This window comes from Cajanus cajan, chromosome 11 (assembly GCF_000230855.2).
Source record: "Cajanus cajan strain Asha chromosome 11, NIPB_CcT2T_4, whole genome shotgun sequence".
Taxonomy (NCBI): domain Eukaryota; kingdom Viridiplantae; phylum Streptophyta; class Magnoliopsida; order Fabales; family Fabaceae; genus Cajanus; species Cajanus cajan.
In genome coordinates, this window is record NC_138527.1 from 45,298,613 (window position 1) to 45,315,004 (window position 16,392).

A 16,392-nucleotide genomic window follows, 5' to 3' on the forward strand; every position below is an offset into this window, starting at 1 on the left:
ACTTGAGATCTTGCTTCTTGATCAGCTTGCTTTAACTTGACCTTTATTTTCTTCAATGCTTTGGCATCATCAAAACTTTGTGCATATTTTCTTCCACATATATATTAGTCCTTATATCTCAATCTTGTGGGGAATTTTTATAGCCAAAAAACTAATAACAAAAAATAAAAAAAAATGTATAATTTTTCGGTATATAAACTAAAACAAAAAAGTTAATACAAAGTATAGGAACTAAATAATTAATTAAACCTTTGAAAATGTTTTAGAGAAAAACTTTTAAATTATTTTATTTTATTTTACTTAAGTCAATCTATTAAATTCATTGAACGAATCCATTTAATTTGCATGCAAGTTATGTAAATTGCATCAATTTATTAGAGATCTCACATCATTTATAAATAAAGTCATAATATTGTATATGAATAAAAAATAATTCTTGTCTTATAAATTTGTAACACCATGCTTTCATGATTATGAATATTTGATATATATGTAATTAAGTGTTCTATTTTCTATTGTTTTGCTATTGTAACTTAAGTAGATGAGAGGTGACTCAAAGATAGTTGAGGTATATAAGGAAAATTTTAATAATTGGATTTTATAAGTTCACATATAGAAGTTAAAGAGAGATGTTTTAGGGCCACCAAAGTCTGATCGTTGATCTGATTCCACCGAGAGATTTCTTTTCTTCCCCTGTTGACTAATTGACATTGTAGAAGTTGAAATTCAAGTTGAGGAGTTGAGAATCTAAGTTGGTATAAAGCTTTTGGGGTTAGCTTAGAGTGACTTATTCTTCTTCTTCCTTCTTCCTCATTCTCATTGAATCCGAGGCAACAACAACTAGAATTGATTAATAGTTGATTTATTGAGTTATATGTGTTTTAGATTCTTTAAATTCATAACTATCTTGATGAATTCTGTAACACCCCAATTTTTATTATAAAGAGTATTTTTGTATTAATGGCATTTTCGTAATTAGTAATGGTATTTTCGTAATTTTAATAAAGGAATAAGGGTATTTTTGTAAACTTATTATTAATGGCATTTTCGTAATTTTTAATGGCATTCTCGTAATTTTGTTGAAGTTTTTGGGGTATTTTTGGTTTCTGGAACGGGCCGTTCCAAATGTGGAACGGGCCGTTCCAAATGATAAAATTGTGTATTTTTGGGACGTCCAGAACGGGCCCAGAACGGGCCGTTCTCCAAAGGAGAACGGGGCGTTCTCCTTGCAGAACGGGCCGTTCCAGAAGGAGAACGGGGCGTTCTCCTTGCAGAACGGGCCGTTCCAGAAGGAGAACGGGGCGTTCTGCTGGGTTTTGGAACGGGCCGTTCTGATTTCAGAACGGGCCGTTCCAGTTGAAAATTTTGCGTAGATTTGAAGGGTCCAGAACGGGCGTTCCACTTTTCGGAACGGCCGTTCCGGATAGGTCCGCGAAAATGCCTATAAAAGGCCCCTCCTCCCTCTCAAATCCTCACACCTCTCATCTTCTCTCCCTTCTCTCTTTTCTTTCTCTCTCTACTTCCTGCTGTTGATGGAAGGAGCTTAGGGGGTGGAGGTTCTACCCTAGTTCCGGTCCCGATTTAAGGAGAGAAAGTTCTGCCCGAATTTTGACTACCGTTTAAGGAAAAAGAAGAGGAGGTTCTGCTCAAGTTACTATTCATCCAGGTACGGGGGAAAAGGGGATTATTTATATGTAGAGTACATGAGGGAATTGGGTAGAGGAAGAATTTCTTAGGATTATGATTTTATAATTATTTTATTTGAAGAATCATTAGTTCTATTGAAATTATGTGTTGAGGTCTATAGATATGCCAAATTGTAGGAATAATGATCTGGGAAGAAAGAAGAAATCATAAGTGCTGTGAACTAGAATTTGGAATAATTATGAGTTTCACTGTTATATTAAATTGATTATCTTATTGATTATTATAATTTATGAATATTATTGCTATATTACTCGTTAAGAATGAATGATCTTGATGTGAATTGCTTGAGGGGTGTGTAAACCCTCATTTTGTTGGGCTTATCTGTTGTGTATGTGATGTGTATGTGATGTGGAATTATGTACGTGATGTGAATTTGAGTTATGAAATGAGAAGTGTGGAATGTGATTGAGATGTGAATGAGATGTGATTATGGTACTGATGACCAGGGGTGAGCACGACCCTAAGCTGATGGGTGTAGACCCCTAAAATTGTCCGGGCCGGAAATAAAGCTTGAAGACTCTCGAAGACTGAAGGATAATCAGCCAGAAGGACTCCTCGAAGGCCCTAGGAGGGTTCTCTGTAGGTCCAGAGGTCTTAGAATAGCTCAAAATAAAGAAGTGGAGGGAAAAAGCCCAATACGGCCGTACTGAACTCAATACGGCCGTATTGAAGCTTCAATACGGCCATACTGAAGTCAGTACGACCGTATTGACACTTCAATACGACCGCTGCGAACTCAATACGGGCGTATTGAAATTTCTGACTTTCAATACGACCGTATTGAACCCCAATACGACCGTATTGAAGTTCAAAAATTTCAATACGGCCGTATTGGCCCTGTAGGTCGTACTGCGCCTATTCCCTATAAATATGACGTCAATTGGACGTCATTCCACACTTTGGAACATAGTTTCAACCCTCTCCTTGAGTATTCTGGGGTTTTTGAGCAGTGTTCTGCCCTAGAAATCACTCGGAGAGTTGATCCGACGAAGTTCTTGAGCCCCGAGCCATTTTGCTTGAGGATCGAACCTAGTCGAGGGGAAATCTTTTTGATTCCCTTAGTTAAAATTTTGTTCTAGGAGAGCGAGGAGCGGGCTTGTAGAGCGAGGGAACGCCAAAACGCTTCCCAGTTCATTTTTTATAAAAAGCACGCTTCAAGAGGTTTCCCTTCAATCCTTCCTTTTACTGCTTTCTGTGTGCATATATAAACTGTCATCATGTAGATAGTCAATTTATAATTGCTTAGAATAAATAGGGGTAATTTAGTGATTTTACGCTGTTATTTTAGAAAATAATCTGTCATAGGGAACCCGAAAGGGGCGCTGTGGGGTGCTAACACCTTCCCCACGCGTAACCGACTCCCTTACCCAACTCTGGTTGTAGTGGCCAAAGTTGATTTTTAAATCAATTGCCTTATCCCTTTTTCCAATGTTTTGAGTAAAACATTGGTGGCGACTCCACGAACCCTCCTCTTATGAAAACCACTAATCCATGGAGGGTCCCGCTTGGGATTAATATGGATTAGTGAGCCTTTTAATAAAATTGCTCGTTTGACGAGGTCTCAGTTTGAGAATAAGTCATTCTAGCAATCTATATTTTAAAATAAAACGAGTCCAACCATCCTTCGCGAATGCCGAAAGCCCGTTTCGGGCCGGGTGGCGACAGATGGCGACTCCGCTGGGGAAGCCTCGAGAGTCAGTCCCATTTAGTGACAGATTATTTTTAACAAATAATAGTTAAAATTACTTCATTACCCCTTGCTTGTATGATAACATGCTTTATATATTTGGCTTTAAATAACTGTTGTTTGTTTAAATTTCCGCAATTGTTTGAAATAAAAATTGCACACAAACCTTTGCACACAACAGTTCCCTCTATACCCGGGGGCATGAGTGGTAATCCATAGGGAGTGGATGTTAGTACGGCCGGTTGATGGGTTTATAGGAGCCTATGAGACCGTTGTCGGAAAACATCACTCAAGGTGATAACCATGAACTTGAGTCCGACGGTGCGTTGGAGCTTTCCATCGACCTACGACGAGAGGAATTGGGTCCCTATAATGGGGGCACCTTGGGGGCCTTTGACCAAGTGAGAACAGTTAGATCCTCCTTGAATATGCACTTTTCTGCAGGAGACCCCTACCTCGTGATTCGCTCGTGACTGTTCGTGGATGAGTGAATTGTTTGTGCATTCGTTATGTGACATTGTATGAGCATACATTTGCATTCTTTAAACAAACAACATTCCTATTCTATTAAAATAAGAATAAATAGAAATAAGGATCTTCTAGTACATGGTGTTAACATCTACCTTCATTGCATTCATATAGGTAGTTTCCCTTTTCACCCAAAAAATACAAAAAAAGATACAAAATATTCAAAAGAAAAAATATGTATTTACCCAAACCAAGCAATATCATGCATCATCTTAGGAAAATCCTAAAAACATGATAATGCTTAGTTCAATAAACACAATGCATGCATATTCAACATCATCATCTCATGCATATAGATCATGGAGGGATCTAGGAATCATTCATTTCATACATCCCTCCTAGTAATTCAGTAATAAACATAAATAAAAAGAAAGGATTAAATCGATGCGTATTTTCAAAAATGGATCGCACGCCGTTCGTCATCAAGTGTAAACCAACAACCGCGCCAAGCAAGCGCACATCAACTCCGTTGTTGGTAATCAAGACGAATAAAGGGGAAGGTCCGACACCATTAAGGATCACCGCTCCAAGACCTTTCCCTTACGAATCAAATAAGGCTGTGCCGTGGATATACGACATCCACTCTTCTGCCGACAGTGATATCTCCAATATCGCTGGACTTGGGGGCATGACTAGGAGTGGCAGGATCTACACTCCCAAAGATCTTCATGATAAAGCTCCCAAGAATAAAGAAAAAGGAAAAGATAAAACCGAGGAAAAAGAATCCGAGGAGGAGACTGACGAGCTGTTAAAGTTTATCCGACAGAGCGAGTACTCCATCGTGGATCAACTTCATAGGACGCCAGCAAAGATTACGCTGTTGTCGTTGATCCTAAGTTCTGAACCGCATCGGCAAGCTCTGTCGAAAGTCTTGAACGAGGCATACGTGTCGCACACTATCTCCCAAGACGAGTTTGAGGGGATTGTTAGTCACATCAAGGCTAATGATCACCTCACCTTCATCGATGAAGAAATCCCCGCCGAGGGATCAAACCACAACAAGCCCTTGCACATCTCTACAAAGTGCAAGGAGTAGCACATCGTTAAAGTCTTGGTAGGTAATGGATCTTCCTTGAAAGTGATGCCAAAAAGAACGCTCAAGCAATTGGCAATCAAGGGAGTCCAAACGCGCCCGAGCAACATGATCGTTCGAGCTTTCGACGGTTCTAAAAGAGAAGTAGTGGGAGAAATCAATCTTCCAATCCAAATTGGACCCACTATCTTCAACGTCGAATTTCAAGTGATGGATATCACTCCCGCATACAGCTGTCTCCTCGGCCGACCTTGGATTCATGATGCGAAAGCTATTCCTTCTACGCTCCACCAGAAAGTCAAGTTCATAGTGGGTGACAAACTGGTGACCGAACAAGCTAAAAATGACATACTCATCAGCAAGCCATCCAACATACTTTATGTGGATGCAGCAGAGGAAGCTTTAGAAACCGCCTTCCAAGCATTGGAAATCGCCAATGTCGAAACGTTTCCCCGAGAAATGAAGAAGGTAGCCTCCATGCTCACCAAGAACGGATACTTGCCAGGACAAGGATTAGGCAAGGACTCCCAAGGAATCCCGGAGCTACCCATTATCAAGGACAATCCGGGGAAACAAGGGTTAGGATACAACCCTGTTAAAGATCAAAGAACGAAGAGGAATCAAGATCCTTCTCGACGTTCTTTAAGCCAGATCTTTAGGAAGGCCGGTTCACAAGCGTCAAGGCCGGTCGTCGTCGTCAAATGTTTTTCTCCTTCCGATAGGGATGTATAGACTCAGTGACTATTAGAGATCACTCCTCGGGGACAGCCCGACCCCCGAGCCTCGATAGGGCACATGTTTCCATTATGATTATAATAAAATCATTCTTCATTAATTCTTTATTGCTTCTTTTCTCGCTTGCAATAAAATTCTAGACCACATTATTTTAACCCTGTTTGAATAAACATGAATGAGGTTAAAATCATCTTAATAATAATAAACCCACATCATTTTTATGTGGAAGTGTGTGTGTCAACTTGGAGCACCTTTTCTTGGCCTCAATAAGTGCCATCATGGATAAAGAAATCCTAAAGAGCAAAAGACCCGCTAGGAATCCCACAAAAGGGTTACCTAGGCAAAAGTTAGGGTTACAAAATAAGACCAAAAGACCCGCTAGGAATCCCACAAAAGGGTGACCTAGGCAAAAATTAGGGTTACAAAATAATGAATAAAAACAAAAGCCCGCTAAGACACCACAAATGGGTGTTTTAGGCAAAAGTAAGAGCCGTCAAAAAAGAAAAACAAAATAAATCCATGATGGTACCATCAATTGAATTCAACAAAGGGGCTCAAGAAAAGCTATCCAAGTTGTCAAAGCACAATCATTAATAACAAAGATGTGCTTAACCTCATAAGTGTTTAAACAAACAAACCTAAACACAATAAGCCTACCTTGGCCATCCATGCTTACAAAAACAATTTTTCAAAAATAAAATAATCCCCTCTAAAACACAAACTTTTGAAAATATATCCTTTCCTTCTTTTCTCTCTTGTCCCAACGATTTTTGAATAATCTAGTGGAAACATGGAGATATAGTGGTCAATAGGAGGGTTGACACATCTTCTAAAGAAAGGGAAGGATCATTTGGTTGATGACACCAAATCTCAAATATAATACGCATCATTCCTCGGTTACAGAAGTCGGCAGCGCACAGTCCGTCTGGAGGAATGGCAAAATCCAAACACAAAAACGCATCGGTTAATTCTTTTGAAAAAAGAATCAAATAGAATTAGGTGCATCATACTGCATACATGCATACAGTTGATAGGTGTACTGGAAGATCACTTATTCTCTGTTTATTGAAAAAACAAAAAAAATATATAAATAATATAAATTTCAGAAAAAACAATGCGCCTGTACCATGTTCAGTACACCCGTACTAAAATCAGGGTTATGAACAAAATTTCAACTCAATACGGGCGTACTGAAATGGATGCGGCCGTATTGGCCATAAAGAAATTTTCAAAGACCTCGTCATGAGGCAACTACATAAAATAGAAAAAATAGAAAAATTGCTTGTGTATGACAGCAGCAAACAAAATGCAAAGATTCAGAAAATCAACAGCGTCATACAGAATAACTGAGCCTGGAGAGGCTTGCCGAAAGAATACTCTCAGAATAACTGAGCCTGGAGAGGCTTGCCGAAACAATACTCCCATAGAATAACTGAGCCTGGAGAGGCTCGCCGAAATAATACTCTCAAAATAACTGAGCCTGGAGAGGCTCGCCGAAATAATACTCTCAAAATAACTGAGCCTGGAGAGGCTCGCCGAAATAATACTCTCAAAATAACTGAGCCTGGAGAGGCTTGCCGAAATAATACTCTTTAAGAATAACTGAGCCTGGAGAGGCTCGCCAAAATAATACTCTCAAAATAATTGAGCCTGGAGAGGCTCGCCGAAATAATACTCTCTCATAATAACTGAGACATTTCTATACAGAAAAAGCCAAAACCAATAAAGAAAAGGCAAAAACGAAAAAAAAGCCGTAACCAATAAAAAGGCAAAACATAGAAAAAGCCGAAAATGAAAAAGGCAAAAATACAGAAAATCCAACAAGCAGCATCATACAGAATAATTGAGCCTGGAGAGGCTTGCCGAAAGAATACTCTCAAAATAACTGAGCCTGGAGAGGCTCGCCGAAATAATACTCTCTCAAAAATAACTGAGCCTGGAGAGGCTCGCAGAAATAATACTCCCCAGAGAAACCTCAACTCACGCTCTTGGACTCAAAATCCCCAGCAAGAGCTATCAAAACAAGATCGACGACATTCCCAATGGAAGTACGATCACCCAAGCAGAATATCCAAGTCAAAGGACTTAAACTTCCTCAGTGAAGGTAGCTCTCCAACTCAAGTGTCGAGTGAGGCTAAGCCTGTAGAGGCTTCCTAAATAATACTCTGGGATACATAAGATCCCCAAATCCCCAGTCGCCTACTCAAGAGGCATCCCTGCAGAAGGAGAAGAAAATAAAAATCAATAATCATTCCCCAAGTGGAATCTGGCTCTCAGCCAATCATTGAACGTCAAGCTGATACGCCTAACAGAAGAGGCTAATCAAAATCAACATCCAAAATCCCCAGCGGATAACAGCCTACACAGAGGCAGCAAAAAATCAGAAAATCAAAAAGAGTTACCCGAACAAGGATAACCGGGATACTCCACCAACGTCGAAAGGACGTCAGCCAATCATAAGGCACCGCTCACATCAGAAAGAGCATCTTTGTGTCTATACCCCAAAGGAATCAGAAATTCCCCAGTGGGCACCAACTACGCAATGGAAAGTTGGGACACAAGAACCTATGAGTAACTGCACATCCCCTAGACGGATCCCTGCGTTATCCAGCCCTTAGTGGCACAAAATCAAAAAACAACCGTCGAAGCAGCATCGTGGACTGTGGAGACAAAATCATCACGAATCCTTGGAAAGGAGATATTCACGCTACCCCGTCGTCACAAACACGGAGGTATGCAGCTTCCGGCTCGGGCAATGAGGGAAGCTATCTCTGGAAAAGGGGTACTCACTGCTCGCCGTTATCACAAAGGTACTTAGTTTCCGGCTCGAACAAAGAGTGAAGCTAAGCCTGGAGAGACGGTACTTACAGCTTCCAGCTTGGGCAACAAGCAAAGCAAGGCCTGGAGAGGCGAAACTCACACCGCTCACCGTCGTCACAAAGGTACTTAGCTTCCGGCTCGAACAAAGAGTGAAGCTAAGCCTGGAGAGACGGTACTCAACCATCAGCGTCATCAGAGGCGCGTTGATGTCCAACTTCCGGCTCGGGTGTCGAGTGAAGTTGACCTTGGAGAAGGTAAACTCAGCTACCGAGGATGTCAGAAGCGCCGAGGTATGCACCCACCTGGAGAGGCTACTCGACATTTTTCCACCGGAAGACGCTACAAGTCAGAAGGTCGGCACAATACCCGGACAATTGGGTCAACTCCTTTACTTGTCAGCCGATACACCAAAAGGCCGTCCGACTAAGTAAAGGGGGGGCAGCTGTAGACCCCTAAAATTGTCCGGGCCGGAAATAAAGCTTGAAGACTCTCGAAGACTGAAGGATAATCAGCCAGAAGGACTCCTCGAAGGCCCTAGGAGGGTTCTCTGTAGGTCCAGAGGTCTTAGAATAGCTCAAAATAAAGAAGTGGAGGGAAAAAGCCCAATACGGCCGTACTGAACTCAATACGGCCGTATTGAAGCTTCAATACGGCCATACTGAAGTCAGTACGACCGTATTGACACTTCAATACGACCGCTGCGAACTCAATACGGGCGTATTGAAATTTCTGACTTTCAATACGACCGTATTGAACCCCAATACGACCGTATTGAAGTTCAAAAATTTCAATACGGCCGTATTGGCCCTGTAGGCCGTACTGCGCCTATTCCCTATAAATATGACGTCAATTGGACGTCATTCCACACTTTGGAACATAGTTTCAACCCTCTCCTTGAGTATTCTGGAGTTTTTGAGCAGTGTTCTGCCCTAGAAATCACTCGGAGAGTTGATCCGACGAAGTTCTTGAGCCCCGAGCCATTTTGCTTGAGGATCGAACCTAGTCGAGGGGAAATCTTTTTGATTCCCTTAGTTAAAATTTTGTTCTAGGAGAGCGAGGAGCGGGCTTGTAGAGCGAGGGAACGCCAAAACGCTTCCCAGTTCATTTTTTATAAAAAGCACGCTTCAAGAGGTTTCCCTTCAATCCTTCCTTTTACTGCTTTCTGTGTGCATATATAAACTGTCATCATGTAGATAGTCAATTTATAATTGCTTAGAATAAATAGGGGTAATTTAGTGATTTTACGCTGTTATTTTAGAAAATAATCTGTCATAGGGAACCCGAAAGGGGCGCTGTGGGGTGCTAACACCTTCCCCACGCGTAACCGACTCCCTTACCCAACTCTGGTTGTAGTGGCCAAAGTTGATTTTTAAATCAATTGCCTTATCCCTTTTTCCAATGTTTTGAGTAAAACATTGGTGGCGACTCCACGAACCCTCCTCTTATGAAAACCACTAATCCATGGAGGGTCCCGCTTGGGATTAATATGGATTAGTGAGCCTTTTAATAAAATTGCTCGTTTGACGAGGTCTCAGTTTGAGAATAAGTCATTCTAGCAATCTATATTTTAAAATAAAACGAGTCCAACCATCCTTCGCGAATGCCGAAAGCCCGTTTCGGGCCGGTGGCGACAATGGGTAGCGTGACCTTGGCACAGTATTATGTCAGGGGTGAGCACGGCCCTAGGCTACTAAAAAGGGTAGCGTGACCTTGGCACAGTGTTATGTCAGGGGTGAGCACGGCCCTAGGTTGGAAAAAGGGTAGCGTGACCTTGACATAGTGAAATTTGTGTGGATTATGAATGAATCGTAATGTTCAAGTGGATTGTGATGGATTGATGTAATTGTGAATTGAGATGTGAATATGATGAATGGTTGATAAATTATGATACACACACACATATATATATATATATATATATATATATATATATATAGATAAATGCTTATGAATATTTTATTAAATAATGAGTTATTATGAGATTATATTGTGATGTGTTTGTATGTACTTTGCATATAGATATTTTCTTTTCTCACCGTATAAACTGTGAATATTTTAGGAGAAGAAGATCCAGCTACGAGTGGCTTCTAGGATGCCAACAATTAAAATTCTGGGAATGCTCTGATAGTGTGACATCGGGGCAGAGGATTTCTAGGATGAAATATTTATGTGTATTTGGCACTGTAATATTGTTTTGAAAACAATTTTGTAAAACTCTTGTGTTTTATGTTTTATATCTCTATTAATGTGATTGTCGAATTTTTATGTAAACCCTTTTACCAACTTAGAAAATTTAACCTTCTTAAATGTATTATAAATTTTTTTTTATATATGTGTTGGGGTAGTAAGGGTGTCACATTTAGTGGTATCAGAGCAGGTCGATCTAATCGACCGTGAGTTATGAGTCTACTATGCTTGTTTGGTAGATTAATAATGTGATGAGTTGATTGATGTGCTAATGAGATGATTAATTATGTTCTTATTTATTTGTTTGTGTGCATTGTATTCTCAAGATTTGTCTGATAGACATGATATAATTTGATGATGCTATTTTTGATTGATCTTTTCATAATTTCTTATTTGTTTGATACTTTTTACGTAAAAAGACATTAAATTTGGATGATTTAAGAGTTTACGGTTAATGGAATTTAGGAATCTATAGTAGTAAGCAATTGAATCAAAGGTGGTTGTATTTGAGAATTGGAATTTTGATATTTTGATGAGAGATTGGAATGTTCCTTGAGTATTGGTGCTTGCATGTTAACTTTATGGTTTAGGTAGTATGTAAATTTTATTCTAAGTCCTTTGTGAACTGTTTTGGAAAGCTTGAATATGAGTTTAAGGTGGAAAAAAAAAAAAAAAATGAGTTTGGAATGGTTAAGGTATTTTGTGAAATGTTAGTACACTAATGCTAGTATGATAATTCCTTATGTCTGTTGTTTATTTGATTGTGTACTATTTTCTTAGATTATGGCTGGTAGGAATGACCGTGCAATTGCTGATGCTCTTCAAGCATTAGCACAAGCTGTAAGTAACAACCATAGGACTGAAATCGCTCCTAATTGGTTAGAGCGATTTCAACGAAATAATCCACCTACTTTCCAAGGAGGATATGACCCAGATGTTGCGATGAATTGGCTAATGGAAATCGAAAAGATTTTCAATGCCATGGAGTGTCCTTTCACTCAGAAAGTGAGGTTGGCTACCTTCATGTTGACTGCTGATGCCCATTTTTGGTGGGAAGGAGCACTTCAAAGGATGATTGATGCAGAAATGCAATTGAATTGGGACAACTTCAAGAGGGTTTTTCTTGAGAAGTATTTCCCGGATGATGTAAGAAGCCAGAAGGAAGTTGAATTTCTTGAACTAAAGCAAGGGAATGACACAGTGGCAGAGTATGCTGCAAAATTTGATGCCTTGGTTCGCTACTGTACTCATTACCATGGTGAGGATGGCGAAAGGGCTAAGTGTATTAAGTTCGTGAATGGCCTTCGCCCTGAGATAAAAACAGCAATCAATTATCAAGAAATTTATCACTACCCGACTCTTGTCAACAAGAGTAGAATTTATGACCGTGACAATCGTGCACGTGCTGACTATTACAAGGGAGCTGGAGGTCCTATGCGTACCATAAATTCTAGTGCTTTAGGTAAAAGTAAACCTTACACCAAGTCTACTGGGAATTCAAGTTCTAAGGTGAATAATCAAGATTCGATGCAACGAAAGAGTCAATCTCCAATGGTTGGACAAACATCAAAAGGGGGGAGTGAGGGTTCTGTTCCACGCGATAATTGCTTCAACTGTGGGAAGACAGGTCATAAGGCATATGAGTGTTGGGTACCAAGAGTGATAACATGTTACAACTGTTACGAGAAGGGACACAAAGCTCGGGAGTGCCCCAAGAATAAGAAAGAAACAACAGAGGTTGAAGGGAGCGCTAGCAAGCCTAGAGCCACAGGAAGAGTATTTGCCTTGAGTGGTGTTGAAGCTACTTAATCCAAAGATTTCATCCAGGGTATGTGTTTCATCAATGGAACCCCTCTAATTGTTTTATATGACTGGTGCGACTCACTCTTTTATATCACGTGTATGTCTAAATTACCTATTTTTTTTTCCTTGTCTTTTGAACTACTAGTAGAGACACCCACTAGTGGTTCAGTGATCACTTCTGATATCTGTCCAAAGTGTCCCTTGACTATTGATGATAGAGAATTCATAGTTGACTAAATTTGTTTGCCTCTAAGTCAGCTAGTGAGATTAGGAGCTTCCTTGGATTGGCTGGATACTGTAGAAAGTTCATAGAGGGATTCTCCAAGTTAGCATTACATTGACAAGTTTGACTACTAAAAGAGTTGTGTTTGTATGGGATAGTAAGATAGTTTTTCGGGAAAAGTTGACTAGTACACCTGTTTTAGTATTGCTTGACTTTTGTGGTTTATTGTAATGCTTCTAAAATAGGTTTGAGTGGAGTGTTGATGCAAGAAAGATAGTGGCTTGTGATTCTAGACAATTAAAAACTCATCATGGAGATTACCTTATGACTTAAGTTTACAGGTGTAATATTTAGAGACATTGCCTATATAATTCTAAGCGTGAGGTATTTATTGATCGATAGGGCTTTAATTATTTGTTGACTGAAAGAGTTAAGTTAAGTTTAAACTTCTAAGAGGACTAATATTTCAAATTTAGTTGTTATTTGAGAAAAGTCATTGTGGTAACCGATATTTTGAGTAGGAAATCTTTATATTTATGATTAGAGATTCAAATTAAGGATTTAAGTTTGACTTATGAGATTACTCTTAATAGTGTAAAACTAGGTATGACTCGAATACTAAGTGGATCGTTGAAAGAAATTGGAGAAGCATAATTAGTTGATTCATTTGATAACAAGATATGAGATTATAGGATAAGGTGATGGATAAGAATTTGACTTGGGTGTAGATGGAGTGGTGAAATTAGTGATCTGATACGTATACCTAGTGAACTTACACTTAGGTACTTGATCTTTAGAGATAACCATAGAAGTAAAACCAATATTGTAGCAGATACCTCGATTATGATGACCTCTGATATATCATTTTGATGATTTAAGGGTTGGATTTGATTGAAGAATTTAGAGACTTATGCTAGATGAGTGAGATTACCCTTAGAAGCATTGAATGGATTATGCTGAAAGTAACTAGTGAATTAATGGATGAGATTAGGGAAGCTTAGGAGTCAGATCTTTTCTTAGAACCAAGTGGAGAAGATTGGTAGAAGTATAGATAACCAATTTTGAGTAGAAATCAATGTTGTTTTGAGGAGCAAGAACCAATTTGGGTGTTTAGTAACCTTGAATTAAGAAAGATGATTTTAGAGTAAAGACATACGAGTGTTCTTGAAATATATTTACGAACTACTAAGATGTATCAGAGTTGCGCAGCGGAAGTGTAGTGACCTAAGGTGAAGAGAAAAGAAATCATATACTCGTGTTTAGTATACATGAAATCTTTACAAATTTTGTAGCAATTAGACGTCTCATTTTGGAAGTAAGATGGTGAATGGATAGACCTTAATTATAGGTTTGTTTGAGACATTTAAGAGATTAATTTAGATTCCTTAAAATTTACTTGTCTTACCCTTAGATTTCCTTGGTAAAATGAATAGAGTTGTAGGTAGTGAGGTTGCATAAGAATTAGAAGTAAGAAGCGAAGAATTTACCATTGCAAAAATTTCGAGGACGAAATTTCTAAAAGGAGGGAAGAATTGTAACACCCCAATTTTTATTATAAAGAGTATTTTTGTATTAATGGCATTTTCGTAATTAGTAATGGTATTTTCGTAATTTTAATAAAGGAATAAGGGTATTTTTGTAAACTTATTATTAATGGCATTTTCGTAATTTTTAATGGCATTCTCGTAATTTTGTTGAAGTTTTTGGGGTATTTTTGGTTTCTGGAACGGGCCGTTCTAAATGTGGAACGGGCCGTTCCAAATGATAAAATTGTGTATTTTTGGGACGTCCAGAACGGGCCCAGAACGGGCCGTTCTCCAAAGGAGAACGGGGCGTTCTCCTTGCAGAACGGGCCGTTCCAGAAGGAGAACGGGGCGTTCTCCTTGCAGAACGGGCCGTTCCAGAAGGAGAACGGGGCGTTCTGCTGGGTTTTGGAACGGGCCGTTCTGATTTCAGAACGGGCCGTTCCAGTTGAAAATTTTGCGTAGATTTGAAGGGTCCAGAACGGGCGTTCCACTTTTCGGAACGGCCGTTCCGGATAGGTCCGCGAAAATGCCTATAAAAGGCCCCTCCTCCCTCTCAAATCCTCACACCTCTCATCTTCTCTCCCTTCTCTCTTTTCTTTCTCTCTCTACTTCCTGCTGTTGATGGAAGGAGCTTAGGGGGTGGAGGTTCTACCCTAGTTCCGGTCCCGATTTAAGGAGAGAAAGTTCTGCCCGAATTTTGACTACCGTTTAAGGAAAAAGAAGAGGAGGTTCTGCTCAAGTTACTATTCATCCAGGTACGGGGGAAAAGGGGATTATTTATATGTAGAGTACATGAGGGAATTGGGTAGAGGAAGAATTTCTTAGGATTATGATTTTATAATTATTTTATTTGAAGAATCATTAGTTCTATTGAAATTATGTGTTGAGGTCTATAGATATGCCAAATTGTAGGAATAATGATCTGGGAAGAAAGAAGAAATCATAAGTGCTGTGAACTAGAATTTGGAATAATTATGAGTTTCACTGTTATATTAAATTGATTATCTTATTGATTATTATAATTTATGAATATTATTGCTATATTACTCGTTAAGAATGAATGATCTTGATGTGAATTGCTTGAGGGGTGTGTAAACCCTCATTTTGTTGGGCTTATCTGTTGTGTATGTGATGTGTATGTGATGTGGAATTATGTACGTGATGTGAATTTGAGTTATGAAATGAGAAGTGTGGAATGTGATTGAGATGTGAATGAGATGTGATTATGGTACTGATGACCAGGGGTGAGCACGACCCTAAGCTGATGGGTAGCGTGACCTTGGCACAGTATTATGTCAGGGGTGAGCACGGCCCTAGGCTACTAAAAAGGGTAGCGTGACCTTGGCACAGTGTTATGTCAGGGGTGAGCACGGCCCTAGGTTGGAAAAAGGGTAGCGTGACCTTGACATAGTGAAATTTGTGTGGATTATGAATGAATCGTAATGTTCAAGTGGATTGTGATGGATTGATGTAATTGTGAATTGAGATGTGAATATGATGAATGGTTGATAAATTATGATACACACACACACATATATATATATATATATATATATATAGATAAATGCTTATGAATATTTTATTAAATAATGAGTTATTATGAGATTATATTGTGATGTGTTTGTATGTACTTTGCATATAGATATTTTCTTTTCTCACCGTATAAACTGTCAATATTTTAGGAGAAGAAGATCCAGCTACGAGTGGCTTCTAGGATGCCAACAATTAAAATTCTGGGAATGCTCTGATAGTGTGACATCGGGGCAGAGGATTTCTAGGATGAAATATTTATGTGTATTTGGCACTGTAATATTGTTTTGAAAACAATTTTGTAAAACTCTTGTGTTTTATGTTTTATATCTCTATTAATGTGATTGTCGAATTTTTATGTAAACCCTTTTACCAACTTAGAAAATTTAACCTTCTTAAATGTATTATAAATTTTTTTTTATATATGTGTTGGGGTAGTAAGGGTGTCACAAATTCTATGATGGAGTGTATACGGTGCATGTTGAAGGTTTTGGTGTTGTTGTGTTATGTTGGGGTGAAATGCATGTTTTGATCTTAATGATTGTTGCATGTTGTCATTTTGAGTAGATTTGTGTTGCTAATGATGTGTATGTACAAATGGTTGCAATGCATG

General features: G+C 39.1%; 1 protein-coding gene across 1 annotated transcript; it reads left to right on the forward strand.

The window, feature by feature from the left end:
- The first annotated feature begins 807 nt into the window (after positions 1 to 807).
- Positions 808 to 16,143, forward strand: LOC145953148 (uncharacterized). Its single transcript, XM_083066849.1, has 3 exons — positions 808 to 1,666; positions 10,570 to 12,525; positions 15,932 to 16,143. Exon 2 carries the CDS (start codon positions 11,481 to 11,483, stop codon positions 12,504 to 12,506), a length of 1,026 nt encoding a protein of 341 aa, XP_082922975.1. The 5' UTR covers positions 808 to 1,666; positions 10,570 to 11,480; the 3' UTR covers positions 12,507 to 12,525; positions 15,932 to 16,143.
- Positions 16,144 to 16,392: the final 249 nt, after the last annotated feature.